Consider the following 16,537-nt stretch of genomic DNA (forward strand, 5'->3'; position numbering starts at 1 on the left):
GATCCTCATCTTCATCTTAGAGCATCTTCTTCTTGAACAAAGATGAAATTGTTTTTGTCAGGAGGGTTTGATCGACAGGGAAAACTAAGCTAAGAGGGAGAGCAAACATGACTGAAGACGATGAATTTTGTCATTTTCGATAATAATTTCAAAATTTTAGTAGGAAAATGATCATTTTTCAAATTTTAGATAAGAGAAAATTATTAGATTTTCAAACTAAGAAGGAAAAATGTGATAAATTTTAATTTTTATTAAATAACGATTTTATTCTTAATTTTAATTAGATAAAATTTTGAGCATTTGAAAGTTGAAGGGTGAATTTGAGATTACACGTAACCTTGGATAGAAATAAGTGTTTTGGCCATTTTGAAATTATAATTAACATGAAAGATCTGTAATTGTAAAATCAGTACTATTTGATCTAACTCATAAACTTGCCCAATGAAATTAAAATGACAATTGAAAATTTTATCTTTTTTAAATCAAAACTATTAATACAATAAGATTATGGATATATATTGTTATTATATGATTTAAATATATAAATAATATATTATTATATAATTGAATTATTTTAAATTAAAGATAAAATAATATTTAATTATATGATAATATATTATCTATATATTTAAATTATATATTAAAAAATATATATAACATTATTTATATTGATAATACGCATAAAGCGGCGAGATAAAACTACTATAAAAATTACTTCTTAGTTGTGTTTTGTTCTTTCTTTATCGGGAAAGTTTTTGTATAAAACGTGCTAGTTGAATAGGTTTATATGCCCCTTTTATGTTAAGTACAATAGATATATGTTAAGTTTGATTCTTCTTTTAAACGTTATTATGGTAAAAACTTTGATAAGATTTCAAATGAAGATAATAGTTTTTATAGACTTTGTTTAATTATAGCTCTTTCGTGTTGATCAACTATTAGGTAAGTCAAACTTAAGTTGTTTCTAAATCTCTCTTGTGGGGCCTTTGGTCTCTTTGGGGTATGTATCCTTTTATTTACCTTTACCTATTTATATAATGCTTTATTTAATACAATTTCCGTTTTATTTTTTTTAAATATGTAAACACCCCAAATGGGATCACATTTAAAAAATAAGATTATAAAATTTGTTGAAATAAAAAAATCCGTAAGTATTATAACGTACGTGTACAAAGATATTTTGACAAAACCAAATGCCCCCAGTCCCACACACGCTGTCCTACTGACCCAGCCTCGGATCCCTCGCTTAACCCTGGTCAGACCTTTAACCTAATCATGGTTACGTCAACCCATTTCAATCTCCCTCCACGTGTCCTTCCTCGACGGCCCAGATTTTTTCTGTCATCCTCCCCCACTTGCTACTTCCCCTATATAAGGCCCCACTAAACCCTAACAAATCTCCACATCCAAAAAACACTACACAAATCTAGTCACTCTTTGTTGAATTCAGTTATTAATTCAGAAATGGCGAATCCTAAGGTGTTCTTCGACATGACCATCGGCGGTCAGCCGGCCGGGAGGATCGTGATGGAGCTCTTTCAGGACACCACTCCCCGTACCGCCGAGAACTTCCGAGCTCTCTGCACTGGCGAGAAAGGAGTCGGTCGCTCCGGAAAGCCACTCCACTACAAAGGATCAAGCTTCCACCGTGTGATCCCTGGGTTCATGTGCCAGGGAGGCGACTTCACCGCCGGAAACGGCACCGGAGGAGAATCAATCTACGGCGCCAAGTTCGCCGACGAGAATTTCGTCAAGAAGCACACTGGACCCGGTATCCTCTCCATGGCCAATGCTGGACCCGGAACCAACGGGTCTCAGTTCTTTATCTGTACCGCTAAGACCGAGTGGCTCGACGGGAAGCATGTGGTGTTCGGTCATATTGTTGAGGGAATGGACGTCGTGAAGGCCATAGAGAAAGTGGGGTCCAGCTCCGGCAGGACCTCTAAGCCCGTGGTGGTTGCTGACTGCGGTCAATTGTCTTAAATTAAAAATATCGTAGATGATCATGATCATGATTATAGTGGATCATGACGGACGGCTATGTTATCTAAGATGTGGTGTCTGTTAATTTCTGTGTCTTTGTGGGTTGTTTTTCGTGTTGAGTCGTCTTCGATGGTTCAATCGAGCGATCTCTTTGTCTTGTCGTGCCTTTTAAATAAGAAAAAGGGTTTGATTATGATTATTATCATCTTAATTATGCGCTAATTTTAATTCTTATTTGCCTGCCTTTGTTAACACAGAACCGGTTTGGTTTGGATGATAGATCTAGCAAGAAAAGGAAAACGAAAATAAACCATCCCTCGACTTGGTCAATATGAGTTTTGTAATGGAGACTTTTGTGGGCCCGGGTTGTAGGCCCGTTAGCTTGGAATATTTTCAGAATATTACGAGATATAGATAAGGCCAACTGACTATTTCCCACCCAATCTTTCATGAAATGAAAGCTCTGCCTCCGGTAGACAAACACCTTTTTTCATGCCTTAAAATTCTAACATGTCCTGATATTTATTATTTATAAAGACTGTAATTGTAATTTTACTTCAATTGTTTAAAATTCTATTTTCTATTTTCTCTTTGTTTTTCTAGATATCTAATTAAAAATTTTTCCCCTTTTTTTTTCCTTTGAAAATCTAATTAAAAATCTCTTATCTATTTATTGGAATGGAACTTTATTTATCACATTATTATGTAAAAGGAATCTTATGTTAAATACGTAATCAATAAAATTATATATACCTATTTTATGAATATAAATATGTATATATTTATGTGTCATCGTATGTTGGATGATTCTGAATTAAAATTAAAACAACATTTAATCATGTAATGACATATATAAATATGTATATATTTATGTATCTAAAATGAGTATGTATAGTATTACTCATATATAATAACAGTTGAATTGATTTTATTTAAATACTAAAATGGGCAGATTTGATGCATTTTTTTAGTAAACCATTGAGAGAAAATCATCAGCATGTATAAAATTGGTTTTACTAGTGAGTCATTTTGGTGGTGGAATGTAATGTTTTTAACATTTTGGAAAAAAAATCAGACCTTTTTTGTGATAGTGACAAAGATCAGCAACAGATCAAACCACTGTCTTCTTCCTTTGCATTTTTTTTTTTTTCTCTCTCTTTTGCTGTACTCTTTTTCTATAACAAACAAATTATTTTTCTGGGAATTAGCGATAAAAGTTTGTAAAGAGTAATCAAAACCCAATTTCAAAAGCTTCAACCCAAACAAAGAATTAACATATTTCTTGGAATTTTAATTGAAGAAGCCCAAAAATAGACAAAGGTGATTCTATATATTTATAGCTAGTTCAAGAAAAAAAAAAAAAGGAAGTAAAGCTATCATTATTTTCCCTTAAGAATCACAAATTCTTCTAGTACTTTGGCCTTTTGTTTTTTTTTTTTAACTTATATAAATTAACAGGGTTACTGTAGGATAGGAAAATAAGGTAATTGAAGAGGACTCATTGTTAATGAATCTAATTAAAGATTTTTAATTTCTTATTTTGCCGGTGCTAGCAAGAATGTGTTGATGGTGGTTATAGAATAGTGATAGTTGATAAAAAGAAGAAAAAATAAACAAATAATAAAATCATTTAATTATAATTAATATTTACAATTAGTTAAAGTATTTTTGTAATTTTAGTTTAAAAAATAATAATTAATTTCTATAATAAATCTTAGAAGGATAGTTTACAGTAAAGTCAAAATATAAAAAAATGATAACGGTTGAGAAGAAGATATAAAGAAAGGGGAAAATAAAGGAAAATTAATAAAAATAACAAAATAACAAAATTGTATAATTATAATTAATATTCAAAATTTGTGAGGGTATTTTGTACTTTTAGCAAATTAAAAAAAAAAAGGCTTGTAATATATATTTGTATTAAATCTCAAGGGTAATTTTGTAATTTTATTAAAAGAGCGAACTTGTCACTTACAGTGAAATTGAATAGCTTGTTATCCTAACGAAGTTAACAAACCGATGAGAAAATGAACCTTTTATAAACAAAATTGACAAACTGATGAGAAAATGAATTTATCATAAACTACATTTACGGACAGATGATAAAGTAGGACTTTTCATCTTTAGAGGGTGAAATGTGATTTCATTAAAGTTTGGGTGGGAAAATGGTAAACGATTTGGCCTTTTGTTAATCAGTTTTTATGACTTTTTATTTTTGGATTTGTTTAATCCAATTGGAGGGTGGTCCGTTTTCTCAACGAATCTCAGCTTTTCTTGACTTATAGTTGTATTTTAACAAAGAGATAACATCCCCAACAACCAATTTTTTTTTTTCTTTTTTAAGAATCATCGGTACTTTTTTTATGACCGAGATCGTGCCTGATCTCATTAAATAAATAAATTTAAAATATAGTGATCAAATTTATAATTATTATATCAGATAGATTAAAATTTTATTTTTTATAATATTTTATTATTCGATCATAAATTAATCAGTTTAAATTTTTCACATGAGAGATCATGTTAAATCATTTGTATTTTATTAACCTCTAACATCACAAATAATGTGAATTTATTTTTTAATTTTAAAGTGTATTTCACTGTCTAGTTAATTTAAATTTTTTTAATCAGAATTATGTTTTATTGAAATAAAAAAATATTTTTTACAATTGAAGATTTTGGAAAAACACAAATAATAAAGAAATTCCAAACATTCAACTTAAAAATTCCTTTTATAAAAGACAATACAATAAATTAATTCTGGTTGTATTTAATTTATTTTGAGTTGGTTTTATTTATTTTGATTGTGTTTTTATGATCTTCTGAAGATAAATTTAGAAAATTAGTATAATTTGAAGTCTTTATGAGTTCTAATTGTCAATGTCAATTAGGGTTGGATCTAAACAGAGTTAATTCGGACTTAAAAATCGGTTTGACTTGATTTAATTCAATTTGAATTTATTTACTTTAAATATGAATCGAATTCGAATTAAGAGATTCAACTCGTTTTAAAACCGAGTTATAGAAAGTTCAACTGATAACCTAGATAGATGACTTGATTCATGATTCGATTTGAATTATATTAAATAATCATTAAACAATATTATTTTGTTAATAAAATATGAATTTGAATAACATATTTAAATCATGAATTTAAGTTATAAATTCAAGTGAAACTCGAACCGCTTTTAATATTTACTCGACAAATTTGAATTGAACTATCTTTTCTTCAAGAGATGTTTAAATTAGGTTCGGTTGGTACCTAACTCAATATTATCATATAAAATGTCTTTGTCAGTATTTTAATTAAAAATACTGTAGCATTATATTCAATGTCATTTCAAACCAAACAATTCTTCGATATTTATAATAAAATTTGATTCATTTAATATAAAAATTAAAAAAATTATCTCTTTAATAAGAAAATAAAAAAAACTTAGAGCATTTAATAAAAATAAAATAAAATAAAATTCCGTTAACTCGGGACCTCTAAGTATTATTAAAAAAAAAAATAATAATAATAATAGTAATAGTGGTGTATTAGATGAGAATATGTGGTTCTACTTTGTGTGGTTACCAACTGAAAGCGCGTCTCTTAGAAATGTTTTGGGTGCTTTACACGTAACTTAAAAAAGTAGATTAAATTTGATACTTAATTTTTGGTTTGGATAGAAATAAAATATTTTTTTAAGATTTACGTTAAATAGAAATAAAGATTGCAAAAAATAAAATATTTTCTTCCGTATTAAACGTATACTTTTTTTATTTTTTACATTTTTTTTGTGAATTTTTTAAAGTACAAAAATATCTCTTAAATTTTTAATTAATTATTATAATGTTGTAATTATATAAAATTAAAAATACTCAATTTTTTGTCATTCAAATCTCTAATTTCTCTCAATAATTTTTTATAATGATTGAATTTTTATTATATATTATGTTATATTAGGTTTAATAATCAATTAAATACTTTAAATTTGAATTATTAATCATAATATTTATGAAAAATGTTAAAATTATATTTGGTATTATCATTTTTTTAGAAATGTATTACTAACGATGTGTCATATTAAACTCGTTTAAAATTTTTTAGTATCTAAATTTAATGATTATTTTTTATAAATATATTTTTTATTATTTACTGTATTATATCTGTATCATTTTTTTTTTGTCTGTTACAGTATTTACTAATTAGGGGAATTGCACAAGAGGGCATTGGGCTTGTGAGTTGATTCGGCCTGTATAGCCTCTATAGAGCCCAATGAACTTCTTGGGCTTGCTCAGCTCCATGGAAATCCAATCACAATGCTCCTCTGATAGGCTGGTTAAAAGATGTTGCGTCGCCCACATTACATCACTACTTGTACATCTTGTAATGTAGGTGATGCTGCTGACCGATTCTTTTGTAAATCTTACAAAATAAATTCAACTAAAAGCTTTGAGACTCGAACTAAAAGATGATGAAATCTACATCTGTTAAAAGAAGAATGTTGGTGTGAAGGACAAGTTTAGGAGGGAAACTTCCTTAACCATGCCATTTGCTTGCTTCAAATTCAATGCTACACCAGGGAAACTTCTTTCAAATTCAATTTCATTTTACCTTGCTTGCCCGATAACTTGTAATCAACCAACTTTACGCCCGTTACACAAAACTGGCCATAATCACTCTTGTTGGTTTGCACAAATTTACATTTATTATTTAAGATACCTTAGTGATTGGACTTATAACTTATACATCAAGTAAATCAGATGTTTGTTTTGATATTTCATATATAGGAGGTCATGCTATTTAACCTCTGACCTTTTACAAGAAAAGTATTTCTTTTTAAGATTTAAAATAACTGTTGAAGTCTTATTTGAACTATCTTATAAATAGATATTTGTAATTTACTATTCACTTTTTTTATCAATTGCATTGTAATTGTTCCCTTCACCATCTTTATTGATCCAAACAAAACCCATTACCCTAATCACTTTCATCACCAAAATGATCAACAATTTATTTTAACCTCAATTTTACCCTATCTATAATCCAACCTTGAAGCATACCCATATAACAAATCATTATTAATTATAATTTTTTTCACTTATGAAGATAAATTTCTTTTGGTTATTAGGGATTTGCTTCTACAACTTGGAAATAAAATATGTATAAATTTTCTTTCCTCTGGCCTTGATTTTCTTTCAAACCAAACAACTGAAAGAAAGTTAAAAGGTAAAGACGATACTATCTGAAACAATGGATCCAGGGCGCAGTCTGCCCGCCTTTTTTATTGCCGTCTTCCAGCTTGCCACGTCCTCTCAAATTTTTTAACTACATTGTACCCAATTTACCACTTTACCCCTTAAGGAATCTACCTGGGAAGTTATATCTAGAAGAGGCCACTGTCGTCATTTCACTAAACTTCCAACCAAATCGAAAAACATTTGTAAACCAATCAACTCCTGCCACCGCACTCACTAAAACTAAAATACAAAAGTAAAATGGAAGAAAGTACACGATCTTTTCAATCAAAATACAGTCAACCACGTGAAAACCCGAGTGTAACTTAACGAATTTTCACTGCGAAGCAGGTGATAATCTACTGTTATGTACAGTATCGGAAATTTCCGACAAGAAGACGAAGCGAACGCGGAATCAGTTTAGTTTCTCGCTAAGAAGACTGCTTCACAATTAGATCCCTTAAAAGTGTTGAGAAGAGAGAGAGCCAAACGACTCACGAAACGTGTCGTTGCAGAGAAGGCAAAACAGCTGTGTCAATCTCGTCGGTTTCTGTATTTTAGCGTTTTGTGTTTTTCAAAGAGGGAGGAAGAAATAAAAATCCAGCGGTTTTTGTTATGGCGGGAATTCAAACGCTCAAGCAATGAGCAACATTTTTTGATTGGAAAGAGAACAAGTGAATCTGAAATTTGAATCCTGTGAATAATTGAAGAAGCAATAAAGAAGAGCGAGTGAGAGAGGGAGGTGGAGAAGCATGGGGCTATCGGACAATTCGATAGGCTTGATTTTAGCCGTCGCGTCAAGCGCTTTTATCGGCTCGAGTTTCATTTTGAAGAAGAAAGGATTGAAACGTGCTGGATCGTCTGGTACGCGGGCAGGTCAGCAGCTTTATACTTTTAATAATTTTATGATCTCCTCTGTTTTCTCTGTTAAGAGTTTGTTAGTTAATGACTTAGTGTTTTGAGAGTTGCTGAGAAGTTGAAATGCAAGTATTCAGAGTTGTAAATTCAGAACTAGTATTTCTGTTTCTTGTTTTAATATAAAAGATGTAAGACAATATGTTGAGATCTTGAATGATCAAAGATAATTATTTGGAGTTTGTTTTGAAGGTTTATGGAAGGCAATTGAAATTATCGTTTCACTTCTAAATGATTCTGAATCATGCTTTGGAACTATTGGATGAATGAGCTATGAACCCTAGTAAACAGTTTTGGGTTTATGCCTTGTTTGGTTCTTTATTTGATTTGATTCTTTTTTTTTTTTTTTTGACTGATTCAGGAGTTGGAGGTTACACCTACTTATTGGAACCACTTTGGTGGGCAGGCATGGTCACAAGTAAAGCATTACTACTTTCTCCCTTTCTTCCCTTTTTCTGCAATATATTGATGTGAAGTTGAATAATCAATGACTTTTTCTATATGTGATTCTGTATAAATAGTGCTTGTTGGAGAGGTTGCAAATTTTGTTGCTTATATTTATGCACCAGCTGTTCTGGTCACCCCACTCGGTGCTTTAAGTATTATTATAAGGTAATGTGGTAATATGATGAAAGAAGAGCTTCACTGGATTTCTTTCTTAATAAAATTTATAACTGACTTGGTTGAAATTTGATTGAATCCGAGTAGTGCTGTATTGGCGCACTTCATGTTGAAGGAACGACTCCAAAAAATGGGTGTTCTAGGATGTGTCACATGCATTGTCGGATCAGTAGTGATTGTAATTCATGCTCCTCAAGAGCATACTCCAAATTCTGTACAAGAAATCTGGACTCTAGCAACACAGCCAGGTTTTCTTTTTCTGGTTTAAAGATTTTTATACTTGGATATTTGTTCTAAAGCTCCACTGTCTTGAGCAATTAATAATTTTTCTTTCTTTCCTGTCTTCATCAAACAGCTTTTTTGATTTACGTAGCCGCAACACTTTCAGCAGTGTTAGCTTTAGTGTTGCACTTTGAACCTCACTATGGGCAGACAAACATATTGGTCTACTTGGGAATATGTTCTTTAATAGGTGCACTTACGGTAAATATGTGTACTTTTAAGTTGCCAACTATCAATAGATATTCTATTATTGAGTATGTATGACATCTCTTGCCCATTACCGGCTTTGGTGCTCAATTTGTGACATGTTTTTGATATTGTTCAGGTTGTAAGTATAAAAGCCATTGGAATTGCAATAAAACTTACTTTGGATGGAATAAATCAAATCACTTATCCTCAAACCTGGTTTTTCCTCACAGTTGCAGTGATTTGTGTCATCACACAGTTAAACTATTTGAATAAGGTGAGCCTCCTGCAATCAATGTCAATTTTTCCAGTTGTTATAGTGTCAGTCCTTGTAATAGCTTGCATGCTTGTCATAGGAAATGTCAATATCTATAAAGATTGAGGTTACTTATTATTCTGGACATAGATTATTTTTTGTCTTATTAACATTTCAAAATACAGGGATATCCCCTCATGTCTTCACTTCTTTCCCTTTGACATAGTTTATCATATGATTTACACCTGAATCTTTTTTAGTAAAGAGAATAGCATTCGCTGTGCCAATTTCTTCTAAAGTTTTTTGGGTGGATAGAATATTAAGACATGTCAATCAACTGGAGTCCAATGTCGTAGAATTGTCATTAGACTAACATTGCTTATGTTTATTGTTTTATTTCACTTGTACATCAGATTTATGAGCTTTCTGGCAACTGGATTTTCTTTGTTTTTTTTTTTTTTTTTTTTTTAAATCAGCCATTGCATGGCTGTTATATATTTATGCCTTTTCAACTCCTCCCAGTTATTCTATTTCCTTGGTTCAAAATTTCCATTTTTATGCCACTTCAGCTCATGGTGCCATTAATCATGTTACTTTACCATCTAGTGTGGAATTCATAGATCTGTATAGCATCATTTGCAGTATGTTTCAAACTGAATAATTAGTTGCCATTCTAAGGTTCACTGATGTTAAATCAAATGACTACTGCAGGCATTGGATACATTCAATGCAGCAATTGTTTCTCCAGTATATTATGTGATGTTCACAACTCTTACAATTATTGCAAGCGCAATAATGTTCAAGGTGGAACTCTTGATCCATCCCAAGGAATTATTTCTGATGCTGCAAAATGGTTCTACTTCCCCCAACAATGATCTAGATTCTAGAATGATAAATTTAAATGGTATCTTGTCTATGTACAGGATTGGTCAGGTCAAGATGCAAGCAGCATAGCCTCCGAGATATGTGGTTTCGTTACTGTGCTTTCTGGAACAGTCATTCTTCATGCAACAAGAGAACAGGAACCTGCTACTGCTCCAGGTATTATTAGATCTTAGTCTCTTACATCTGGTTGGGGTTTCCTATGTGTTTGGCTACCCGGATTTAAATTAAGGCTGTAAACGAGTCGAGCCGAGCTTGTTGTATCTCAGTTTAATGAGCTTGCGACTTGCTTTGAGTATAATATCAATGAACCCTTAAACGTTTAAAATCTTATATTTACACCCCCAAAATCTTTATTTACCCCCTAAAATTTTATATCATAACCTGAAAAATTTTCTCAGGCCCCCTTAGCTTTTAAAATTCATGTATACAACCAAACACTGAACTTTGAATATTGGGATAGTTGATAAATATATAAGATACTGGTATAACTGTAATTTCTTGAGTCTAGCTTGAGTCAGCAGTTCCAATATTGAGCTTGAGCTGCGAAATCTTAGGTTCAAGCTTGTGCCTGTGTAAACTCAATCGAGTCAAGCTTGAGCCCAATAGTACTGGACTTGGCTTGATTGCAGCCCTAGTTTAAACCTTTAATATTGAGGTGGTCTCTTCCAACTGATATATATCTTATATGAATACCAAACAAAATGGTACATGGAATTCCTTGACTTTGCGCTATGAGTCTTGTAGGGCCACGTCATTTTTAGTTTACTATGCAAAAGCATGCACCCAACATAAATGTTGTTTCTGGTCTGACTTTAGGGTGAGCCGGTTTGAGGAGGAAACAATTTTATTTGGCATCTAGTCATATCCCCGTAGCTACCATAAGTAGATAACAAGCTCAGGTGGTTTAATAGATGATGTTTTCATAGGGACCTTGATATTAACCTGAACTGATAGCAGTGCCTTTACTATGCAGCAGGAACTGTAACATGGTACGTTAGTGGTGACTCAGTAAAGAGTGCTGAAGATGAACACTTGATCACCATACACAGTTCAGATTACTATGTGCAATGAAATTATTCTTTAAATGAATTTGGAAGAGCTTGATTCCCCCACCTCTAGCATCAAGAATCGCTAATTTGGATGGTCCAGAATTTCCTCTTTCCATTACAACCTTTTGGCATCAATACTGGTTTGGAAAGGTAATTTTTGCATATACCTCTTCTGGACAGGCTGTGATGCAAATCCTGGAATCCACATTCAATTTCTTGGTCATCCCCAGCTTGAATATCAGTGTTCATCGATACTAAGCTCGGCATATGGGATGAGAATTACAGTGCAGAATCAACAGCAATGTTAGAGAAATAATCGGCAGGTTCAAAGGTATTTGTACATATCAGTGTTTATGAATATCAAAGTTGAGTTGATTATTTTCTCAATTCTTTTTCTCATGCTTAGTAAATTCTTTGTGCTTGATTTTCTGAAATTTTGGGATATGTTTTGCTTGTTATCTTGAACAATTTGAGTTTCCTTGCGAATATTATTTGGTTAAACTTTCAGCCGGGTCAAAAAAAAAAAAATTCTTGCTTTTGAAAATTACAATTATGAATCAAAAGCTACCTTTAATTTTTCCTTTTTAAAATCAATCTAGATAGGTTAGGATTGGATTCGAGAATCAGCTTGCTCTCTAAGCTGTGGAAAGCAAAGATTTTCATCACAGCATCACCAAGCTGAGTCGGCCATGCTTGTCATTTAGCCTAAATTATTTTTATTTAAACAGATTGTAACAAAACAATACTTTCACTTGTGATAAAAGTACAAATAGCCCCCATGGTTGTAGAAATAAAAATTCTGCCATCATTATTCTTTTTATTGTTAAAACGAACATTTTAAAGCCTGATTAGTCAATACGGAAAAAAAAAAAAAGTATAAGAATTATATAAATATGATAAGGTAAATAGTGATAAGTATGCTTATTAAACACGATTATAAAATTTAGGTACGAACAAATATAAAATGTTAATATATGGGTTTAATGTATCATATAGGAATATCGATTTTCTTGGGATTTAATAAATTTATTTTTGAGAAGAAAAGTCCTTGGAATTCAGCAACAGGAACACATATATTCACATAAAATATGCGTATTTGGAAAGAAAACTAGGTAAATGTTTATTTATTAACTCCAACTCAGTTTTAAAACTAAAGATATATTGACGGTCCACTGATAGTGGGGGGAGCTTTGTTATTTCTAAAATATAAATGGCAACATTGTCTTAGATAAAACCTGAGGGGGTACAGAATTTTTTATATAAATTTAACATGCATCGGATGATGATGTCATATTCGTATGGTGGAAGGCGGATCCAACACGCAGTTTCTCGTTGACCACAGATTTGGGATTTCTTAAAATGCTCCAACTAAGCAACCGAACTCTCCTTTTTACTTATATATATATATATATATATATATATATATATATATATATATATTATAAGATAATAATATTAATTATTATCTTTTTTTTCTATTGCTTTTTAATGCTGAAGAAAATACGCGTAAAATCGTAATTAATCTTTTACCTATCCTTCTTAGATAAAACAATAATAATATTAATATTTGAAATATAAATTTGAAAAATTTCGTTAAATCAAGGCCCTCCACTTGATTCAATCAATTCAAAACATTCCTTAACAATGCGGAATCTCCCACTTCCATCCTGGACCGTCCGATTGTATTCTCATCTCTACCCTTTATATAAACCTCGCGTAGCCGTCTTGGCTTCCAACCAACGCAAACCAAACAAAACCAATTTCAGAGGCGCAGAAGAAAACATCAGCAGCTATGGCGGCAACCATGTCTTCTCCATGGGCTAAGGCTAAGCCCGGTGCTTGGGCTCTGGACGCCGAGGAACATGAAGCTGAACTTCAAAAGCAGGAACAAGACCAAGACAACAATAACGAAATCGCCGATTTCCCATCCTTAGCGACCGCCGCCGCCACCAAAACCAAGAAGAAAAAGGGTCAGACTCTCTCCTTAGCGGAGTTTAACTCCGTTAGCCAGCCGAATCAGTCAAGCCGACCACAGGGTCTTACTTATGAAGATCCCCTCGTCCTTCCCACCGGTCCGCGTCAGCGTTCCGCTGAAGAACTCGAGCGCTCTCGTCTCGGTGGCGGCTTTAGAAATTACGGCCCCAATAATAGATACAGTAATAATTCTTTTGGTTCTAATAACAGTGAAGATTCGTCTGGCTCTCGTTGGGGCTCTTCTAGGGTTTCTAATAGGGATGCGAATAGAGAATCTCAACCGTCACGTGCCGACGAGATCGATAATTGGGCTGCAGCTAAGAAGCCTGCCCCCGTCACGAGGAGTGGGGGTTTCTTTGATTCGCAGCCATCCAAGGCTGATGAAAGTGACAGCTGGGTTTCGAACAAGACAGAAACTCGGAGCCGATTTGGATTCAACAGTGGTGTTGAGAGGAAGAGTAGTTTTGATTCCTTGTCGAGAGATAGAGATAATTGGGGGAAGAAAAGAGAGGACAATAGTGAGACTGAGAGGCCGAGGCCAAGGCTATTTTTGCAGCCACGTTCGTTGCCTGTGAGTGACGGAGGTGCGAATATTGTGAAACCTAAGGGGGTGAATCCATTTGGAGAGGCCAGGCCGAGAGAGCAGGTGTTGGCCGAGAAAGGGATGGATCCAAAGGAGATTGATGAGAAGCTCGGGGCGGTGAAGATTAAAGAGGAGAAGGCTGATACGCCCTCATTTGTGAGGAGGGGATTCGGTAATGAGCGTGGTGGGTTTAATGATGGCAGGAGTTGGAGGAAGAATGACTCTGACTCGGCTGATTCAACAAGGCAAAGGTTCGTTTCACGTGATTAACTTCTTATCCCAAAACTTAAACTTTTCTATAGAAGTTGTATAATGATACATAAAGATTATGATTCTTAAAAGTATGGTAATGTTGATGGTATGATAATTGTTTTTTGTGATCAATGCACAAGTTCTAGAGTTTGCTGAAGATTACTTGTGGATTGCTATGATTTGTAAATGGGTTGGATTGTGGCACTCTTATATCGTCCACAAACTTATTACTAATTGGTGTTCGCGCGGTTTCATCTATAAATTTGTTCAACTAATTTTAGGATTGATGATACATGACAACCCTTTGGGTCCATAAATGGCTCTGTAAATAATTTCTTTCTATATAATTTTTGGGTTGTAACTGTAATGGATTGTCATCAGATTAGGATGAAATTATGAAGTTTTTTCTCTTTTTTTTGGCTGTTTAGCTTAATGGTGTAACATTATTGTGTGGAAAATCCAGTTTTATGTTACTGTTAGTGGGGTTGTGAATTAATGTATTCTTTTTTGCACTTGGTAAGAAAAATCCAATTCTCATGTTTGGTTTCTGCATGGTTTAAGATATTATCTTCTTAAGATTAAGTTTTTTTATCTATGGACATTCATCAATGATAATAAAAATCCATTGAGCCCTGCATATTGGCGAGGGCATCTACCTTTTTTTAAGTTGTGAGTTACTCATGATAATCGTACTTGAACTGAAACATCAGAACTATGCCTCTATTGAAATTAAAATGCTTCCAGTACATTGAAGTACACCCAAAGACTTTAGTTCAATATAACTTTCTCAATCAGAATTATATCAGCTTCATATCCACCTTGATCTTAAAACATGATCAAATGGATGGTTGGACTAGGTTTGGTGTTGCTGAAAAGAATGAGACTGAAGGTGTAACGTAAACATTCTAGCATTAGTTCAATAGGAAAGGTGTCCTTGTTTGATCTTTATTTTCGATTAAGACCTATTTCTTATTGAGAATATGTGCTTGTAGGTAATCTTCATTTTTTAAATTAATATTTTATGGTGGTTTGCACACAAATTTGAGATTAGCACATGCATGAATGTGTAACTTCTTGCTGTTTTTTTATAATAATGTGTTTGCTACTATATAATGACTTGCTAAACTCTGCAATTTAAAATTTGTTTTCTTTTGGGTTCAGTGCTGAGAGAACCGAGAATGGACATACTGATGTAAAAGTTGAGAATGGGCATGCTGAGGAGGAACTTGACATTTGACAACGGACATGTTGATGAGAATTGAGTATAGAGATTGACAAAATAGAAGCATAATGTGTTGAATTCTTCTACTGTTAATCAACTTGTCTATTTTTATTATTTTGCTACAGTGGGATGCCGTAATTAGACAATTTTGGTAGGCTTTCAATTAGTGACACTAGTTTGGCCAGTTGGGCTTGTTCTGTAGTGAGTGTTCCATTTTAGATCATCTATGTTGTTATTGTTATGATATTAAATTATTGAACTCTGTTTTACCTTTTGTGTTAGAGTGAGTTACTACATTATTAATTGGGTTCACGCTATTGTGGATCTTTGATTGTTTTGAAATGGTGATCAAATAAATCAAGAAAAGATTATTTGTGTTTGGAATTTTACCTTTCATTTGTTGCCCGTTATAATTTTCTCTGTGACATTTCTTGCTTTTGTGAGCATCGGGTAGAGTTCTACTTGCAGCCAGTTTCTTCAACCGGAAAGAAAGGTTGCAGAAAATCTTTTTTGGGTGGCCAAGGATTTGGTCGGTTTGAAATTATTCGATGCAAAGGTCAGTTTTGTATGATGATTTTAATTTTAAACAATGTGGGGTTTGCTGGCCTAGTCATCTTATTAATCAACAGGTCTTTGTCCCTCTGGATAATCTGTGGCTTGCATGTCCAGGTTGTGACCTATGAGGAACATAATCGTTGCCCTCTGCGCATGATTAAAAAGATGGGTCGAAGGACAATTTTCCATCCCAGTTTTAGATGAAATTCAAATACACATTTACAGGGGATGAAAAACTTAAATATTCACTCATAAACTAACTTTTGTTAAGGTCAGGGTAAAACTATTATTTTAATAATAATATTAAAAAATATATTATTTCATCTTATTTCCGTCCCCCCCCCCCCCCCACTAGAAGTTTTGAAAATTGACTTTTAGCCCATAAATCAACTTTGAAAAATCATTTTTTTCGCCCAAGGGTTTGAAATTTTTAAGGTTGTTTTCTCCAATGATGGGGGTTGATCTTCTCCACCCATCTTTCGTCAACGATCGAAGAAGGAAGGGTGACTACCCATCTTTTGTTTGGCGCTTGGATAGCCACCCATTTATCA

General features: G+C 32.9%; 3 protein-coding genes across 5 annotated transcripts; all 3 read left to right on the forward strand.

Annotated features, from left to right (window-relative positions):
• Positions 1–1,385: 1,385 nt before the first annotated feature.
• Positions 1,386–2,182, forward strand: LOC123213331 (peptidyl-prolyl cis-trans isomerase). Its single transcript, XM_044632743.1, has one exon. The coding sequence runs from the start codon at positions 1,465–1,467 to the stop codon at positions 1,981–1,983; it is 519 nt and encodes a 172-aa protein (XP_044488678.1). The 5' UTR covers positions 1,386–1,464; the 3' UTR covers positions 1,984–2,182.
• A 5,343-nt stretch (positions 2,183–7,525) lies between these two features.
• Positions 7,526–11,907, forward strand: LOC123213685 (probable magnesium transporter NIPA6). Of its 3 annotated transcripts, none has more exons than XM_044633153.1 (9): positions 7,530–8,082; positions 8,483–8,539; positions 8,643–8,733; positions 8,830–8,990; positions 9,098–9,225; positions 9,350–9,487; positions 10,178–10,270; positions 10,390–10,507; positions 11,328–11,907. In XM_044633153.1, exons 1-9 carry the CDS (start codon positions 7,959–7,961, stop codon positions 11,420–11,422), a joined length of 1,005 nt encoding a protein of 334 aa, XP_044489088.1. In that variant the 5' UTR covers positions 7,530–7,958; the 3' UTR covers positions 11,423–11,907. The 3 variants fall into 3 exon arrangements, with proteins under 3 accessions (XP_044489089.1, XP_044489088.1, XP_044489087.1); XM_044633152.1 differs by having other exon boundaries at positions 7,534–8,082; positions 11,325–11,907; XM_044633154.1 differs by lacking the exon at positions 10,178–10,270 and having other exon boundaries at positions 7,526–8,082; positions 11,325–11,907.
• Positions 11,908–13,119: 1,212 nt separating this feature from the next.
• On the forward strand, positions 13,120–15,705 carry LOC123213684 (eukaryotic translation initiation factor 4B3-like). The gene is made up of 2 exons (XM_044633151.1): positions 13,120–14,208; positions 15,371–15,705. Exons 1-2 carry the CDS (start codon positions 13,193–13,195, stop codon positions 15,444–15,446), a joined length of 1,092 nt encoding a protein of 363 aa, XP_044489086.1. The 5' UTR covers positions 13,120–13,192; the 3' UTR covers positions 15,447–15,705.
• Positions 15,706–16,537: the final 832 nt, after the last annotated feature.

This window comes from Mangifera indica, chromosome 4 (genome assembly GCF_011075055.1).
Source record: "Mangifera indica cultivar Alphonso chromosome 4, CATAS_Mindica_2.1, whole genome shotgun sequence".
Taxonomy (NCBI): domain Eukaryota; kingdom Viridiplantae; phylum Streptophyta; class Magnoliopsida; order Sapindales; family Anacardiaceae; genus Mangifera; species Mangifera indica.